Raw genomic sequence first — 18,761 nt, 5'->3', positions numbered from 1 at the left:
TAATGGCTCTTTTTCTGATTGTTAGAAGAGTGAGCAGGAATGGCATCGCGCAGAGCTGAAAGAGATGTGGGAGCTCTCAGCCCAAGAGAAAGCAGAGGCAGAAGGTGCTTATGAGAAGAAGCTGTTGGAGCTGAAGCAGGAGGCTGCTACTATGCAATCTCAGAAAGAAGAGGAGCAAGCTCGGACTGAAAATGCCAGGCAAGAGGTAAAGGGTTTGGGAGGGAAACTTTTGCATTTAAACAGCAGACATCTTTGGCCTCCTGACTGGTGAAGTTTCCCATAACCCAGGTGTCTAGGCAGAAGTAAGAGGCTTCTTGAAGGTGATAAAATATCTTCTCTTTAGCACAGGAAATCAGGATTTACCAACCCAGATCAGGTGATTACCCATGAAAGTCTGTGTCCTAATTCTGACAGTGATGGATAGTTGATACTGCAAAGGAAGATGAAATGCCCACAGCTGGGCAATTGTGCAACGCAGAGTAGGGAGTGGGGAAAATCTTTCCTGAACTGCCTGAGGCTCCATGTTTGTCACGGAGGCCACGTAAGTCACAGATTCCATGACTTTCCGTGACCTGCGTGACTTCTGCAGTAGCCGGTGAGCCTGACCTGGGGGCCGCCTGAGCAGCTCAGGCAGCCCCTGGGCCAGGTACACTGGCTGCTGCTGAAGCAATCTTGACCCCTCCCAACCCCCAGCAATAGGAGTTTACGGGGGGTGGGGCTCCCTGGAAGGGCAACTGCAACTCCTCTCCCTCAGCTCGTAGCTCCACCTGCTTCCTCTGCCCATAGGCAGCGCCTCTGCAGCTCCCATTGGCTGCAGTTCTCAGCCAATGGGAGTTGTAGAACCAGGGCTTGGGGCAGAGCAGAGGCAGCACGTGGAGCAAGGAGCTGGGGTCCCTGCTTCCCAGGAGCCAGGTAGGAAGTCTGCCTCAGCCCCACCAACTCCCCCACACTCCCCAGCACCCATGGTGCCCCCCCGGGCTATTCCCCCCAGCATCCTTGGCCCCCCCAGGGCCGCCCTCCCAAGCCTTCTCCCCTCCTCCCAAGTTTTAGTGAGGCGAATATAATAAAAGTCATGGACAGGTCACGGGCCATGAAATTTTATTTACTGCCTGTGATCTGTCCATGACTTTTACTAAAAATACCCATGACTAAAACATAGCCTTACTTACGCCCAAAGGAGCAGATATGGGGGCCCTTTCATTTATCTTTGCTACATGCATTAATAGTGCATGAGGGATTTGTACTTCACTCACCTTTATTCTGTTCTAGGATGGGAACTCCTGGCTTCTCGAAATGAGCTGTCTGCAGAAAAAGTTCAGCTCAGGTGTCTGGGAGGAGAAGTCAACAGAGCAATTTTCATACTTTCACTGTAGCAGGGAGCCTGATGTTAGATGAGCCATTGTAACATGAGGCAACTCCTTCACCAGACTGCGCCCAATTCTCCTGTCATTATAACAGGGTTTTTTTCTCAGTTTATCTTCCAATTAAAGTCACTAAACTCTGGGTTAGGCCCTCGTATGTCCCAGTGCCAACTAGGGTGACCAGATGACAAGAACAAAATATCGGGACACGTGGGGACAGGGCCCAAGCAATAAAAAAAAAAAGCCAGAGTGCCCCAAGCCAAAATATCGGGACAAATGGCGTCCTGACCATACATCCGTTGGGACGCGGGGCAAACAACTGAATATCGGGACAGTACCGATTTTATCGGGATGTCTGGTCACCCTAGTGCCAGCATTACTGTCCCTGCTCCTTAACCTGCATCTGGAAAACCGCCTCTTGGCCCTAATGTAATGCTCCTGGCAGGGAATATCCCGCATGGAGCATAGGATAAAGGCAGCCATCTTCCCAATGCCTGACAGGGGCTGCCAGTCCAAGGGTAGCAGGATCCAGTTTGGAGGTAGAAGTTATGTTCTTCTTTGAGTGATTGCATGTGCCAATTCCACTGTAGGGGTGTGCGTGTTTTGTGCACAGATGTCGGAGATATTCTTCCCTCAGTGGTACACGTTGGGATGGCTTGAATATCCTCTGTTGCCACGTGCTGGTATAAGAAGGCAGAGCCACCCCCAACTCCCTTCAGGTCCTTCTTATTGTCAGTGAAGGCTGTTGGAGAAATTCCAGACTTGTTGATTCAAGTGCTTCTCTCACTCGTGGTATATAGTTATAATTAGTAGTTGTTAGTGCTGGATAGTTAGTTTATAGATAAATTAGTGATACGTTTCTGGTTTTGCATCCTTTTTGGACCATTTTTTCTCTTTCAGTACTGGTACCAGTAGGATGCCTTGCTTGGAGTTTAAGTCCTGCGGGACCTGCTCAAAACCCATCCCCGCCAGTGACCCCCCATCTGACCTGTCTGAACTGTTTGGGAGAATCCCACAGTGGTGACAAATGCCACATTTGTTGTGGATTCAAGCCCTGCTCAAAAAAGGACAGAGCGCTGAGACTTAAGTGCTTGCTTATGGAAGCAGCACTTCAACCCTCCCACTGGAGTCATTGCATGGGGAGAGTGCTCTGAGTACTTAAGTGTCAGTACAGCGTACTCCACTGGACGTATCTCCGACTCCTTGACCCCTATCCCTGGTGCCAAAGAATAGACTCAGACCTTCCTCGGGTTCCACATCTCCTTCTGCTGCATCAGTACCGAGGCGAGACAGAGGCAGGGACTCCATTAAGCATGTGGCAGAGAGAGCCACCTGAGAGGCATCACTTCCTAAGAAGGGTTCATTGCCTCCGGAGCCCGTGCCAAGTCCATCAGGTTTGTCCCCTGAGAGACATCTAAGGAGTCAACAAATGATACCTCTCCCATCCACTCCAGAGGCATATGCAGCCACAAGAGACTTGCTTAGCCTCTCAGTACTGGTTTCACCAGCAGTGAAAACTGTCCAGCCAGTCCCTGTGCCTGGAGCTCATTCCTCACCACACCGAGAACCCCCAGTACTGCTGTCCAAACCTCTCAAGCTGATCTTATCGAGAGGAAAACCTCCTATGATTTCCCCGGTACTGCCATCCCCAGGTTTGGGCTACCTCTCACATAAGAACATAAGAACAGCCATACTGGGTCACGCAGTATTCAGGATATTGGCATACCATACATTTATATAGAGGCATTATGATATTTTCTGTCTTGTTATCTATTCTTTTCCTAATGGTTTGTAACATTCTGCTTAACTTTCCTCCCCCACATAGCGGGGGAAATCTATTGATTCTGACAGTCAACTTGGCGATCGTGTTTTTCATAAACAGACAAGAGAGGTCAAAACCACTCTGTCAGGAGGCAGTTCGCCTTTGGGACTTCTGTATAACCCACTCAGTTTACCTTGAAATTGTTTACGTTCCGGAAAAACAAAACACAGTGGCAGATCAGCTGAGCAGATCCTTCACCGATCAACACAAGTTGGTCGTTATGCTCAGATGTGGCTAAGTCCATGTTCAGACTCTGGAGGACTCCCCAAGCGGATCTATATGTGACAAGAACCAATAGAAAATGCAATCAATTCTGTTCCTGAGGGGATCTCATAGACTCATAGACTTTAAGGTCAGAAGGGACCATTATGATCATCTAGTCTGACCTCCCGCACAAAGCAGGCCACAGAATCTCACCCATCCACTTCTATAACAAACCTCTAACCTATGTCTGAGTTATTGAAGTCCTCAAATTGTAGTTTGAAGACCTCAAGCTGCAGAGAATCCTACAGCAAGTGACCTGTGCCCCATGCTGCAGAGGAAGGCGAAAAACCTCTAGGGTCTCTGCCAATTTGCCCTGGAGGAAAATTCCTTCCCGACCCCAAATGTGGCGATCAGTTAAACTCTAAGCATGTGGGCAAGACTCACCATCCAGCACCCAGGACAGAATTCTCTGTAGTAACTCAGATCCCAACCCATCTAACATCCCATCACAGACCACTGGGCATACTTACCTGCTGATAATCAAAGATCAGTTGCCAAATTAATTGCCAAAATTAGGCTATCCCATCATACCATCACCTCCATAAATTTATCAAACTTAGTCTTGAAGCCAGATATGTCTTTTGCCCCCACTACTCCCCTTGGAAGGCTGTTCCAGAACTTCACTCCTCTAATGGTTAGAAACCTTTGTCTAATTTCAAGTCTAAACTTCCTAGTGTCCAGTTTATATCCATTTGTTCTTGTGTCCGCATTGGTACTATGCTTAAATAATTCCTCTCCCTCTCCAATATTAATCTCTCTGATATATTTATAAAGAGCAATCATATCCCCCCTCAGTCCTCTTTTGGTTAGGCTAAACAGGCGAAGCTCTTTTGAGTCTCCTTTCATAAGACAGGTTTTCCATTCTCGGATCATCCTAGTAGCCCGTCTCTGAACCTGTTCCAGTTTGATCTCAGCTCAGGCTTACTGACAGATGCTTTTCTCCGATCCCAGGAGAATACCCTTCTGTACATCTTCCTTCAGATTTCTTTGCTTCGCAAAGTCGTGTTCAGATTAAAGCAGGACCATGCTCATCTCATCCTTATAGCACCTGCATGGCCCTGCAAACACTGGTACTCAGCCCCACTAACCCTATCGACTGAGCCCCGTCTGTCCCTCCCCATTGGATCCAGACATAATTTCCCAAGATCACAGCTGCATATTGCACTCCAGCCTCCAAGCTCTCTATCTCACAGCGTGGATGCTTCATGGCTGATGCCCTTTGAAAAGTCCTGCCTGAAGGCTATTCAGAATGTGTTTGTAAAATAGTAGAAAACCCTCAGCTAGGATCACTTCCCTAGCTAAGTGGGAACACTTTCCATTTGGTTTCTTGGGGAAGATGTATCTCCATGGCAAGCACCCCTGGACCTTGTGCTGGACTATCTTCTAGATCTAAAACAGAATTTGATGATTAGCTCTAGAAGGGTGCATTTGGTACGAGTGGATAATAGATCCCTTTACTCCAACCCCATTGTTACTCGATTCCTGAAGAGTTTGGCCAGATTATATTCTCAAGTACAAGATCCCATCCCTCCTTGGGATCTCAGTTTAGTCCTGGAAATTCTGATGGGACCCTTTCACAACTTGCTCTCTCCTCTGCCTCTCCATGAAGTTGGCATTTCTAATAGTGATCACCTCAGACAGAAGGATTGGTGAGTTGAGAGATCTGGGATTAGAACCCACCCCACATACAGTTTTTTATAAGGATAAAGTTTATCTCCAGCCTCACCCAAAGTTTCTTACAAAAGTAGCCTTTAGTTTTCAAATTAACCAATCTATCTGTTTGCCCACATTTTTCCAAAACCCTATCACCAGAAGCATTGGATGTAAAGCTCTAGCTTTCTATCTGGAGCATACTAGAGCATTCAGATCCTGCACACAACTTTTTGTGGCAGTTGCTGACAGAGTTCAGGGCAGTCAAGTGTCCTCTCAGAGAATTTCCTCCTGGATATCTTCCTCCATCTGTTATGTTACCAACTGACTAACACAACCTCACTATCTAGAGTAAAGGCACATTCTGCTGGACAGCACACAAGCAGCTTTTGCAGCTTTCCTGATTCAAGTACCCATTACTGACATTTGTAAAGCAGTGACTTTGTCATCAGTCTACACCTTCACTTCTAATTACTCCATTTCCCATCAGTCCAAAGATGATTCCAGTTTCAGATGGGTGGTCTTACAATCACTGTTCAGATAGACTTTGAACTCTCTCTGTAGCTGTTTGTTTGTGTCACCTACAGTGGAACTGACGTGCAATCACTCAAAGAAGAAGAAATTGTTACCTACCTTTCTGTAACTGTTGTTCTTCAAGATGTGTTGCACATGTCAGTTCCACAACCCACCCTCCTTCCACTCTGTATTGGAGTCAGACCAGTATGAAGGAACTGAGGGGAGTCGGGGGCAGCTCCACACTCTTAGACCAGCACACAGTAGCGCAAAGTGACAGAGGGCACTCAAGCCACCCTGACAGGTACCACTGAGGGGAAAAAAATCTCTGACATTTGTGCATGAGGCATCACCTACAGTGGCATAGACACGTGCAACACACTTTGAAGAACAGTTATGGAAAGGTAGGTATCTATTTGTTCCTTACCCTCCTCATAGAAGATGTCAGAAAACAGGAACAGCTTTGAGGGTGGGGAAATCTGCCTCCTTTTAAGGCATGGAGCCAGAAGGTTAATCAGGAGCTGGAATGCTGGCAGTGGAGGGTAAAGAGCAAGTGCTGAGAGCTTGCTTCATGGTTAAATAAAGAAACTGCAAAGTGACCAGTGTATACTCCAGTTTTCCTATTTGTATGTGATATGTCACTTGGAGATTGGGCTGTTGCACAGTGTCCAACTTAGGGAGCTATCCTAGAGAACCATTGTGTAACTTCAGACTGTCATATATTTAGTAAGCTCCCAGGAGTCAAGTTGATCAGGAGAACAGGCCAAGCATGTTATTAGCCTCATGAGCCTTCAATTCAATCAGTCTGCATAGTTTTCTGAAAAGCATCTACCACACACTGGGCATGCTCAGAGGTTTAACACCAATTTTAGCGTAGTTACTCCTGTACTAGTAATTTTATAATCCTCCTTTCATCTCCCTCTTTAGCTACTTCAGTTCATCTCAAGCAGCACTCTTTTTCGATTGGAAATAACACATAGTACAGGTCCATGGATTTGGAAATAGCTTTCAGAACAATTTAATTAGTCTTTGCTCCCCAAATTTTCAAACATAGATGCCTAAAGTTGACCACCCTGGGTGGGATTTTCAAAAGCCCCTAAATCAAAGTTAATGGGACATATGACTTAGGAGTGTGTAGGTGCTTTTGAAATTCATGTATAGGCACCAAAGGTCATTGAATTCCCATAGTGCCCATTGACATAAATAGGAGCTACAGGTGCTCAACATCTCTGAAAATCAGGCCAGTTATTGAGACTGCTAATTTTAGGCCCCTAAATTTGAAAACGATTGTCCTTATATATTATTTCAGACCTGTATGTATAGCTGTTAACATGATTCACTCCATACTGATTATGCTTTGGCATCAGCCCAGCGTTACTTGGAGTTTGCAATATTTGTGATGCTATTGTCTTCTATATAGGGTTTTGTAACACACTTATCTCTGTAGTATACGAACACTTTCCAGTAGTGCATTAAGCAATGTGACTATACATCGCTTGTGTGTTGTTTGTTCTCTCATCCTCTCCCCAAGAGAGAATTGTGTGCAGTGGAGTGTCTTGCTTTGGTAGGTGTGGGTTTGTTTGTTTGTTTTATCCTGGGAGGTAGACTTTCTCATTTCTTTTACTGTTCTTTAAGGAATCAAGTTTCACAGTTCTTTGGCAGAAGCTGAAATATAGATTAGTAGAGTAGAATTTCAGAAGTTGTGAACACCTCAGTAATAGAGGTTGTTCATAACTGAAATGTTTGTAACTTTGAACAAAATGTTATGGTTGTTCTTCGAAAAGTTTACAACTGAACACTGACTTAGTACAGCTTTGAAACTTTACTATTCAGAAGAAAAATGTGGCTTTTAACCATCTTACTTTAAATGAAGCAAGCACAGAAACAGTTTCCTTATCTTGTCAAATCTTTTTTAAAGTTTCCTTTTTTTTTTTTTTAGTAGTTTATGTTTAACACAGTACTGTACTGTATTTGGGTTTTTTTTGTCTCTGCTACTGCCTGATTGCGTATTTCCGGTTCCAAATGAGGTGTGTGGTTGACCTGTCAGTTTGTAACTCTGGTGTTTGTAACTATGAGGTTCTACTGTAGATTCTAAGGCCAGAAGGGACCACTGTGATCATCTGCGCTGACCTCCTGCATAACACAGGCAACAGGACTTCCTTGAATTCCTCTTTGAATTAAAATAGATCTTTTAGGAAAACATTCAATCTTGATTTTAAAATTGCTAGTGATGGAGAATCCACCACAACCCTTGGTAATTTGTCCCAATGGTTAATTACTCTCACTATTAAAAATTTACACCTTATTTCCAGTCTGAATTTGTCTAGCTTCAGCTTCCAGCAGTTGGATCTTGTTGTACCTTTGTCTGCTAGACTGAAAAGCTCATTATTAAATTTCTGTTCCTGATGTAAGTACATATAGACTGTGATCAAGCCATCCCTTAACTCTCTATCAAGAACCTATCTGTGCAGGACCCCACTAGAAACACAGCCACTTGATGATGATTCTCCATTAACAATCACAGCTTGAGATTGCCTGTTGTAAATCCATTTAATATGTACCATGTTGATTTGGTACCATGCACATTTCTTAATCAAAATTACATGCAGTACCGAGTCAAATGCCTTACACAAGTCTTAGTATATTACACCAATGCTGTTATGTTGTCATCTTGTTACCCTCTGCCTCGAGAGTGAGGGAATCTTGTTTGTGCCTAGTTGAGTGTCAGCTCCCTGACACCACCACCCAACCAGCCACTGAAGCATTCTCCTGTGGCCTATGCCAGCCCTGCATTTGCGTGTACGTTAACAATAGATGTGTCTTACTCCCCAAGTCCCTTTGAAGTATTCTCCAGCCCCGACACTGCTTCCTCACAGAAATCCCAGATCCTCTGTCCCCAAAGGTGCAATGTATCCCAGTTTTACCTTAAATCACTGCTCCTGTAAACCACCCAGCACTTACAATGAAACAGAAGAAGGTTTAATTCAGAAAGGATAGAGATTCTACTAGAAACAAGAGGGAGTGATGGAAACAAATGATTAAAGTACAAAACAAAATCATAAGATGTGAACCTGAGTCTTCACTTTTTAATAGATCCTTCCTGCCTAATAAAGTAGATTCCCCCAAAGTTCAATCTGTTGCAGAGCTGGCCGGCTTCATAGGATCAAGTATTCAATTTTTCATTAGGACACCTCCACTTCTTCTTCGAGTGATTGCTTATGTGTATTCCACTATAGGTGTGCGTGCTCACCACATGCACCGGTGCCGGAAGTTTTTCCCTTAGCAGTATCCGTAGTGGGGGAACACCGCTGCGACCCCTGGAGTGGTGCCGACATATCACGTCATAAAGGGGGCTGCGCGCTCCCTCCACCATGAGTTCCTTCTTGCTGCCAGTGAAGGTAGTCAGAACTTGCTCCAGCCTAGGCTGCAGCATTATATCCTTAGTGGTATCCAGTCTTCGGAAAACTTCCTTGCTGAACTTTCTCTTGCAAAGCTGGGCTTGGGGCATGCCCCATGGCCCAGGCTTCAAGTCGTGCGACTCCTGTCACAACTCCATGCCCAGAAGCGATCCACACAGTCAGTATCTTCGCTGTCTGGGCAAGGCTCACATTAGTGAGAAGTGTAAGATCTGCCACTCGTTCAAGCCGTGAACAAAGAAGGAGCGTGAGATCCAACTAAGAGCTCTCCTCATGGAGCGAAGCGAAGCGCCTCCGGTGCGCCGTCCTGATTCAGCACCTTTCCCCAGCTAAACAAGGGAAGACTCAGCAGCGCTGAGAGGAGGAGAGAGGTGAGCCCAGACCCGAGTTGGGCAGCCCACGATCCCCATCGGCACATAGACCTCTGACTCGTGCTGAGCGGACTAGTATAGTCCCATCCGCGCGAGCCTCGCCCAAAGTACACATGCCGTCAACACCAGAGGCAGCTCAGGCCACGCGTGATATCTTGGCGCTTCCAGTGCCGGGTGTGCTGCCTCAGTCGGGCCCCTAGTCCCGTGGAAAGCCGCCTTTGGACGCCCATCAGCCCTCCCCGGAGGTGTCAGAGGTCGAGGCACCTTCCTGGGTTGAGGTGCCAAGTAGAGCCCCGCGACGCACGTCAACTCCGCGTCCCGGCTCTTCAGTGAGTGCATCTCACTCCTCCCGTCTCAGACGCCATCGAGGAGGTGACAAGAGACGACGCTGTTCCTCCTCCGGCCAGTCCAAGAAGAACAGGTCTCAATGCCGTCGGCACCGAAGCTCGTATTCAAGCACTTGCCATTACAGAGGCCATGCTCAGAGTGCGTCCCAAGAGTCCCTGGCACCGAGGCGCTGTGGTTGCAGGTGCCGCAGGGAGTCCAGAGATACCTCATCGGAAATTTACCTTTCGACGTCCTCCAGGTCGAAGTCTCGGGGCAGGAGCCGTCATGACAGAGAGCACTCCAGTCGTTCCTACGGCACTGTGCGTTCCTCCAGGACTTCTGCATCGGTGCACAGCCATCTCTCGCTGAGTCACACTGTACCACATGACCAACCAGCCCTGCTGGCGCCCAAGGCAACTTATTTCCAAGCCGTTCCCTGGCAAGGACAATGGTGGCACTGGGCACCGTGGCCTCAGGTTCCTGTGCAGCCGAGACCTTGCTCCGTGACAGGAGCCTCTTAAGGCCGCCCTGCGTCACCTCCCCGGCACCGGGATCAGACCCTGGGTGCCGAACCCCTGGCACTGACTTCAGCACCAGACCTGGACGTTGAGCCCACGATGCTGTCTGTGGCTGAAGGCACCGCACCATCCACCTCTTCGGCACCGGGGGATTCAGTTGCGGTACCACCATCCTCTTCCCAAGAGGAGTTCAAGGCACATCAGGAGCTGCTTAGGAGGGTGGCAGAAAATCTTGAGCTCTGGGCCGAGGAGATGGAGGAGCCATCCGATAACCTCTTCAATGTCCTCGCCTCCTCGGTACCAGGGCGTGTGGCGCTCCCATTCCATCAGGGAGTAGCCAACGTCACCACTGGCCTCTGGCCCCCGGCCTCTCTTGCATCAATTTCCAAAAAGGCCGAGAGAAAGTACGTCGTCTCCACAGAGGGTCACGAGTACCTATACACCCACCTAGCTCGTAACTCCTTGGTGGTAGAGTCAGTCCACCACCGTGAGTGGAATGGCCAGCCCGCACCCACACCAAAAGACAAGGACACTTGTAGACTGGACACCTTTGGGGAAAAAGGTTTATTCGTCCGTGAGTTTCCAGCTCAGAGTGGCCAACCACCAGACACTGCTGAGCTGGTATGAGTTTAATCTCTGGGGTTCCCTCTTTAAGTTTGAGCCCCTTCTTCAGGACAAGCACGGAAAGAAGTTTCGGGCCGTGATCAACAAGGGTGCAGCCATGGCCAAAGCAGCTCTCCAGGCGGCTTCGGATGCAGCGGACACAGCCGCTCGTACGATGGCTTCCACAGTCTCCATGCAATGGACGTCGTGGCTCTTGCTCTTGGAGTTGTCAGTCGAGTCCCAGTCTATAATGCAGGACCTGCTGTTTGATGGCAAGGCCCTGTTTGCAGAACAGACAGATACCCGTCTGCACTGGATGAAGGACTCCTGCACTACCCTTCAGACACTAGGCCTGTCCGTCCCTCCCTCTAAGGACAAGCCCAGACCTCAAACCTCTGCTCCTCTCGTTCGGGGCAGATATGAGCCCCTGCCTAAGCAGCAGAGGGAACAAAGTCGTCAGTCCCAACGCCAATACCGTTTGGCCCCATGGCCTGCGACCTCTAAGGCCAGGTGGCCGGGGAAGCGATGTTTTTGACTCATTGAGGGGGGCCACTGAGCCTGTTGCCAGTGTTCCCCCCACCCAGTTAATAAAATTGCCTTTTATGAATAGTTTATCAGCCTTCCGACTGCAATAGGCCAGTATAACATCGGACCAATGGGTCCTCAGCACCATTTCCCAAGGGTACAGGCTGCAGTTTGTTTCCATCCCTCCCAATTGTCCCCTGTTTGGGCAGCCGGCCAGGGTCCCGGAGCATGCCCTCCTCCTCCGTCAGGAGGTGGAGTGCCTCCTCTTCCTGGGAGCAGTAGAAAGGGTACCTTGGGAATACCAGGGCAGGGGTTTTCACTCCAGGTATTTCCTTATCCTGAAAGTGAAGGGCGGTCTCTGACCCATCCTCGACTTGTGGAATCTCAGCCAGTTCCTCGTTCATTACAAATTCCGCATGATGTCCCTGGCCTCTATTATTCCATCCCTAGACCAGGGGGATTGGTTTACGGCGCTGGACTTCCAGGATGCATACTTTCACATCCACATATTTGAGGGTCACATGCGTTTCCTCCGTTTCATGGTGGGTCAGAACCATTTCCAGTTTACGGTCCTCCTCTTTGGCCTCTCTACTGCCCCCAGGGTATTTACAAAGTGTATGGTCGTTGTGGCTGCCCACATCAGGAAAAAGGGGCTGCAAATCTTTCCCTGCCTCGACGACTAGCTACTCAAGGGCCGGTCTCAGTCTCTGGTGCAACAGCACATGAACGTCCTGCTAAACATTTGTGCAGCTCTGGGCCTACTGGTAAACGAGGAGAAATCCACGTTAATCCCGGTTCAGCACATAAGCTTTATAGGGGCGCTGCTGGATTCCTGGGCCATAGCCTCCCTTCCAGAGGACAGATTTGAGACACTCAAAGCTCTCATTGCCTCGGTCACAGCCTTTCCGTTGACCACGGCACAGGTGTGCCTGCAAATCCTTGGCCACATGGCAGCATGCACCTATGTGGTGCGACTTGCCAGGCTTCGTATGAGGCCCCTTCAGCTCTGGCTGGCCTCCCAGTACTCCCAGGCCAGAGACAGCCTGGACAAGGTTGTCACGCTGCCACCCAAGGTGGTGGCAGATCTCCAATGGTGGTCCCTCCCGAGCAACATGCTCCAGGGTATCCCCTTTCGAGAGCCCTCTTCATCACTAGACCTAGTGTCGGATGCCTCGGACCTGGGCTGTGGAGCCCACATGGGCGATATCAGGACCCAGGGCATGTGGTCACCAGAGGAACTGGCCCTGCACATAAATGTCACGGAGCTCAGGGCCGTACGCCTGGCGTGCATGGCCTTTTGCCAGCACATACAGGGGAAGGTGGTCAGAGTCCTTACGGACAACACGACCGCTATGTATTACATCAACAAACGGGGGCACGCGTTCTCGGGCCTTATGCCAGGAAGCCCAACTCCTGTGGGAGTTTTGTATAGCCCACTACGTACTTCTGCGGGCTTTGTACCTGCCTGGCAAGAGCAACACATTCGCAGACCGCCTGAGCAGGGTGTTCTCCCAGCAGCACGAGTGGTCCCTGCACAGGGAGGTAGCCAGGTGGATCTTTCTACAGTGGGGTGCTCCCCAGGTAGACATGTTCGCCACCGCCCAGAATTGACAGTGTCCTCGATTCTGCTCCAGAGCGGGAGGGGGCGAGGGGTCAATATCAGATGTGTTCCTACTCCTATGGTTGGGGCCCCTGTTGTATGCCTTTACGCCCTTCCCCTTAATAGGCAGGGTGCTACAGAAGGTGAAGTCAGACAGGGCGAGGGTCATTCTAATAGCCCCGGATTGGGCCCGTCAGCATTGGTACAGGTCCCTACTGCAACTCTTAGCAGCCCCTCCGTGCAGGCTACCACTCCGCCCAGACCTCCTCTCCCAGGTGGAAGGTCGTCTCCTCCATCCCAGCCTAGCCACTCTCCACCTGACAGCGTGGCTGCTCCATGGTTAAGTGAGGAGGAAGGGAGGTGTTCTGACGATGTGAGGAAGATCCTCCTGGAAAGTAGGAAACCCTCCACATGTCAAACCTACCTGGCTAAATGGTATAGGTTCTCTAGGTGGGCGAGGGATAGAGGTTCCTCTCCCTCCTCCGTGTCTATCCAGCTTGTCCTTGACTACCTCCTCTCCCTTAGGACCCAAGGGCTGGCGTCCTCTTCGGTCAGGGTGCACCTGGCGGCCATTTCGGCCTTCCACCCCCTGGTGCAGGGCCGTCTTTGTTGTCGCATCACATGATGGCCCGATTTCTGAAAGGGTTTGATCGGGCATTCCCATATGCCAGACCCCCGATTCTGCTCTGGGACCTGAACCTGGTACTCTCCTGCCTCACAGGGCCTCCCTTTGAGCTGTTAACCACGTGCTTTTGGTCCCACCTGTCGTGGAAGGTGGCATTCCTAGTGGCCATCACCTCAGCCTGCTGCGTCTTGGAGCTCAGAGCCTTAACTTCTGAACTGCCGTATACGGTCTTCCATAAGGACAAGGTTCAGCTCGACCCTTACCCCACTTTTTTGCCAAAGGTAGTCTCGGCTTTTCACATGGATCAGGATATTTTTCTCCCGATCCTCTGTCCTAAACACCATTCCTCCAATGAGGAACGCCACTTGGACATATTGGACGTGCACAGAGTGCTGGCCTTCTACCTGGATAGAACCAGGTCATTTAGAAGGTCCCCCCAGCTTTTTATTGCTTCGGCCGAGCGTATGAGGGGACAGCCAGTGTCCACCCAGCGTATCTCCCATTGGATCACCTCGTGCATTCGCACCTGTTATGACCTAGCAGGGGTTCCCCCGCCTCCTATTGTAAAGGCGCTTTCCACCAGAGCTCAAGCCTCATCAGCGGTCTATGTGTCTCACGTCCCTATCCAGGACATCTGTAGGGCTGCTATGTGGTCCTCTGTCCACACCTTTTCATCACACTATGCGATTGTCTCCCAAACGAGGGATGACGCCGGGTTTGGTAAGGCGGTGCTCCGCCCCAGTAACCCTTAAAACTTTACATTTAAACTCCTACCCGCCTCCATCAGGTATAGCTTGGAGCCACCTATAGTGGAATACACGAATAATCACTAGAAGAAGAAGGGACAGTTACCTGTTTCCATAACTGGCATTCTTTGAGATGTGTTGCTCAGGTGTATTCCACATCCCACCTTCCTTCCCCTCTGTCGGAGTTGTCTGGCAAGAAGGAACTGAGGGTGGAGGGAGCACGCAGCCCCCTTTATGGCATGATATGTTGGCCCCACTCCAGGGGTCACAGCGGTGTTCCCCTACTACGGATATTGTTAAGGGAAAAACTACTGGCACCGGTGCACGTGGCAAGCACACACACCTATAGTGGAATACAGCTGAGCAACACATCTCGAAGAACGCCAGTTACGGAAGCAGGTAACTGTCCTTTCTCAAGATGACTCCTCAGTAAGAGGATCCAGGGGGCCTCTGTCCATTCTGTGTTATACTGAAACAGCCTTTGGTCTCTCTATAGACAGAACAACCCTTGTCTCTTATAATGTCCGTTCTTTACCTTCAAAAGTGATTTCAGTTGTGTGTAGCTCTCTCTAAAAGGTTTTCCATTGGCTGTTCTGGGACGGGGCAGTAGTATACCAAAGAACCTTGACATTTGACCAGATAGGTGTGGCAACTCCCTCCTGCATGAATAGGCCATCACCCAGTAATAGTACTCCCTTGTGACTCCTTTTAACTGTAAGATCTTGTAAAGGGTCCACTCACCCCTTGTGAGTGCCCCTTGGAGAAGTGTGAGTGCCTGCTCTTTCTTTCTCTCTCTCTCTCTCTCTCTCTGGTTGCTCCTGCTCTGGGATAGAGCAGTGTCCCAGGGCTCCCTCCCTGAAGACAATGTCTTCGCCCTCTTGGGCTGCCTGGCTACAGCTCTCCAGCTGGGCCACTATAGTTCAGTCCTCCCCTCACTGTCCAGGCCACTTCCCCCTATGGCTAATGGGGACTGAGGGCGGGGGAACTGGGCCCAGCCCAGGAACCCTGTAGATAGCAGCTGTCTGCTGTGTCCCTTTATCTAAATCACGCTGCTGCTCTAATTCCCTGGGCCACTTCCCTGCGGCCCTGTGCCATCTTCACCCTTATCTCAGGGCTTGTCCTGATGGAGTCCCCACAATCGACTCAGGGTTCCATTTTGCTCTCCTTGGCTTCTGGCAGCTTTACCTCCTCCGAGGGCCTTCAGCTCCCTCAGCCAGCCACACACCATCCATACTCCTACAGCTCCAGCAAGGAACTGAACTCCCTCTGGTCCTGCAGCGCCTCTTACACTAGGCTGCTCGGCCCTGATTGGCTGTGTCCCATGCAGCCACTCTAGGCAGCTTGGAGGACCTTTTTTGGGGCAGGGTGTGTCACGGCCACGAGGCCTCCAGTAGGGGGTGCCAGAGGGTCTGATATACCCCATCGCAGATCATATGGTATTCTTTTATTGTTTAACAGCACAATTAATCACAATTGATTTTTTTAATCGCTTGACGGTGCTAATGATCTTACATTGGGGCGGAACTCTGCTGTTTCTAAAAGCTATCCTCTTAACATTGTTCGCTTCAGTTTATGCAAAATTGGGTCTGTCTGTTTCTGTTTGAACTGCTAACTCTGAAGTGGTCTCACAACATGGACTTGATATTAATCCATTTCTGTGTTTGTTGGGGTTGATGTGCTTACTGTTCTGCTAAGTGTATGTGCTACATGTATTTGTTATCCAGTTTACATTCCATGTGGAAATCCATCTTTGCAGCTTGGTCCAGAAGCCTTCATCCCTCTGACCCATCCTCAAGCTGCGCCCTTTCCATGCTTACGTATGTACTCCCTCTTCCTGACAACTGAGGCAAGTTGTTAGGATGCGATAGGTTCTTTGCATGGCTTTCTTTGCTGGGAATTAAACTCTTCCCTGCCTGAATTAGTGTCTAGTATGTCCACACTCTCACACTTGGATTCTAGGTGGTGCTAATGATTTTTAAACAATATTCAGTTTGTGATCGCTTTCTATATTATGCGTCCAGTATCCAATGTAAAGGCTAGCACTCTGCCATTTATGTCCAGTCCCAAGCAGTGTGCTGTGCAGTCGCTGCATGTCCAAGGAGAATGACAGCTCTGCCTTGCTCTGTACCAAGCACTGGGACGCTCTTGGCTTCACATATGGGAAAGACCTTTGGAAAATGATGATGGTCTATGGACACATACTTGTCCAAATGTTGGGCAACTGCTTGCCTCAAGTTCTCCACTAATGCACTGGAATTTTTGTCAGCTGACTAGTTTTATTCTTTTTATTGCAATTTCTTCTTCTTTTCTGTCATAGCTTTCTCTGCAACCTTCCAGGTAGTGAGAAACATTTTTAACTGTTGCTTTTACTGGTGCTGTTTTTGAAGTGGTTTTGGAGGGATTAGTTGTTCTCTCATTAATTTCCTGTACTTTCAGGCATTGTGTAATATCCACATAAGAGCACTGATGAGCTAGAGGGGCTGTGAGCCCCTTGGGACAGATCTGCCTTTGGGCTTCAGTAGAGACAGTCTCACTTCCTTCTTCATTTTAAATACATTTCTAACTCATTTTCTTGCAAAGCTCTGTGCACTGGAAAGTGACCCTAAAGCCTTGCTAGGGACTGAATATGTAGAGAGGAAAGGGTTCATTCTGCAGCAGAAAGCTAGGGAGACTTATAGACCTTTCATCCACCAGCTTTTAATATAAAGTAAATTGGCTGTGTTTGAGATGGCCAGTCCAGAGCATAATGTTGTGAGCTTGGTGGGGAGGATGCTGTTATGTTTGCAATAGGTTGTGCAGCCTCAAAATGGTAAGGCTGGCTCTGCTTATTGAAATGTTTAGTCTTCTTGGATGCTGCAGTCACTGTCATTGCTGCAAGGGTATCTCCCTTCTACCAGCGTTGCTAGCACATGACGAGGAGGGAGGGCCAAGCCGCTGCTATAGCCTCACTTCTCTCCCTACCATTGCCTGTGCCCCTGCCCATGGTGTGAAGAACTGGCTTCAAATATCGGCACTGGCCCTATAAAATCAGGACATCTGGATCTGGTCACCCTAGCTGGAAAGCGCGTCTCTTCCCCGGGCTGGCACTGATCCATCTCATCTGGGGGGAGCTGCACAGGGCAGGATGAGCTGCTGTGGCTTTATGGGTGCCCCGTCCCTGAGATCAGATGCTGTGCTAATTTCACCATGGTCAGTTGGGCTGGCAGTGGTGCCCATTGGCATGTGATCGGACCTGAAGGTTTGCTGCTGCTGTTGCCACTCTGCACCCCAAGAGGTGGATTTTGGGGTCCTGCAGTTTTCCACCTATCTCCTCCTCTACTGCAGCTGTTGGATCAGCAGGCTGCAGGGTGAGCCAAGCATGAAAGCAGTACTGTGTTTCCATTTAGATTGCTATTTAACAAATTTGGTCCCCAAAAAATGTTTGCTAACAATCCTCCATTCAATTTCAATATATTTTTCTAAATCAATATCTTAACCAAAAACAGAAAATTAAGTTGACAATTATTTGTGACAAGTTTGGTATGGGGAAGGGAGTGGGCCAGTTTTAATCAGAGAAACAAAAAATGCTGACTGACAAAGGACCGTGGCAGTGGACAAGCATCCACCAAAATGCCGCCGAAATTCGGCGGCATTTCAGCGGCGACCCCTCTGGATGACCGCTGTTTATCGGCAGCAAGCGGCATCATCCAGAGACATCGCCGCCGAAATGCCGCTGAATTTTGCTGGCATTTCAGCAGGTGCTTGTCCGCCAGCCAGTACGCAGGTGCACTGAGAGGCCCCTGCGGGCACCATGGCATCCACGGGCACCGCGCTGGGGACCCCTGACCTAGAAAGCCTCCTGAAGCACGGCGATCATTTTGATTTAAATGGGCTTGAACTGTATGAAGAATTGAGTATACTGTCATCTGTGTTGCCATATGCAAAATCGATGATGGACATTGTACAGTTTACTCATATCAGCAAACTTGTTGACATATATCCTGATGTGTACATTGCCACTCGTATTCTACTGACAATTCCTGTACAGTAGCATCAGGACAATGGGTTCTCAAAACTAAAACTCATAAAAACATCTCCACTCTACAAGGTCAGGAGTCTTGATGTTCTTGCTATTCTTGCAATCGAACAAGACATCACTTTGCTTGTCTACAGATCGATATTGTTACTGATCTTTGCTGCAGAAAAAGCCAGAAAGATTGCTTTTAAATAAAAGAAAATCCTTGTTTCAATACCTCTTCATATAAATTTCCAATAAATGTTGACAAATTAAAAAATAATATTTTTGCATCATTCTGTCAAATCAGAATTTTTTCTGTAGTGCTACTTCTTAGTGCTAGTCCCAGCAGTTACACTGTGCTGTTAACATGTTAACTGGTTTAATAACATGTATTGGCAAGTTTTCCAATAGTGTAAGCTTATG

At 48.7% G+C, this 18,761-nt stretch overlaps 1 protein-coding gene across 9 annotated transcripts in view; it reads left to right on the top strand.

The window, feature by feature from the left end:
* CEP250 (centrosomal protein 250) overlaps nt 1-18,761 on the top strand; it is a 138,597-nt gene that overhangs the window by 93,243 nt on the left and 26,593 nt on the right. For all 9 annotated transcript variants that reach the window (XM_075072360.1, XM_075072357.1, XM_075072359.1 and 6 more), the window contains one exon: nt 26-205. In XM_075072360.1, the coding sequence (XP_074928461.1) occupies nt 26-205 (180 nt within the window). The remainder of the gene's footprint in view (nt 1-25; nt 206-18,761) is intronic.

This window comes from Chelonoidis abingdonii, chromosome 14 (genome assembly GCF_003597395.2).
Source record: "Chelonoidis abingdonii isolate Lonesome George chromosome 14, CheloAbing_2.0, whole genome shotgun sequence".
NCBI classification, from domain to species: Eukaryota; Metazoa; Chordata; order Testudines; family Testudinidae; genus Chelonoidis; species Chelonoidis abingdonii.
The sequence above is the reverse complement of the archived record's forward strand: the minus strand, read 5'-3'. Positions and strand labels throughout refer to the sequence as shown.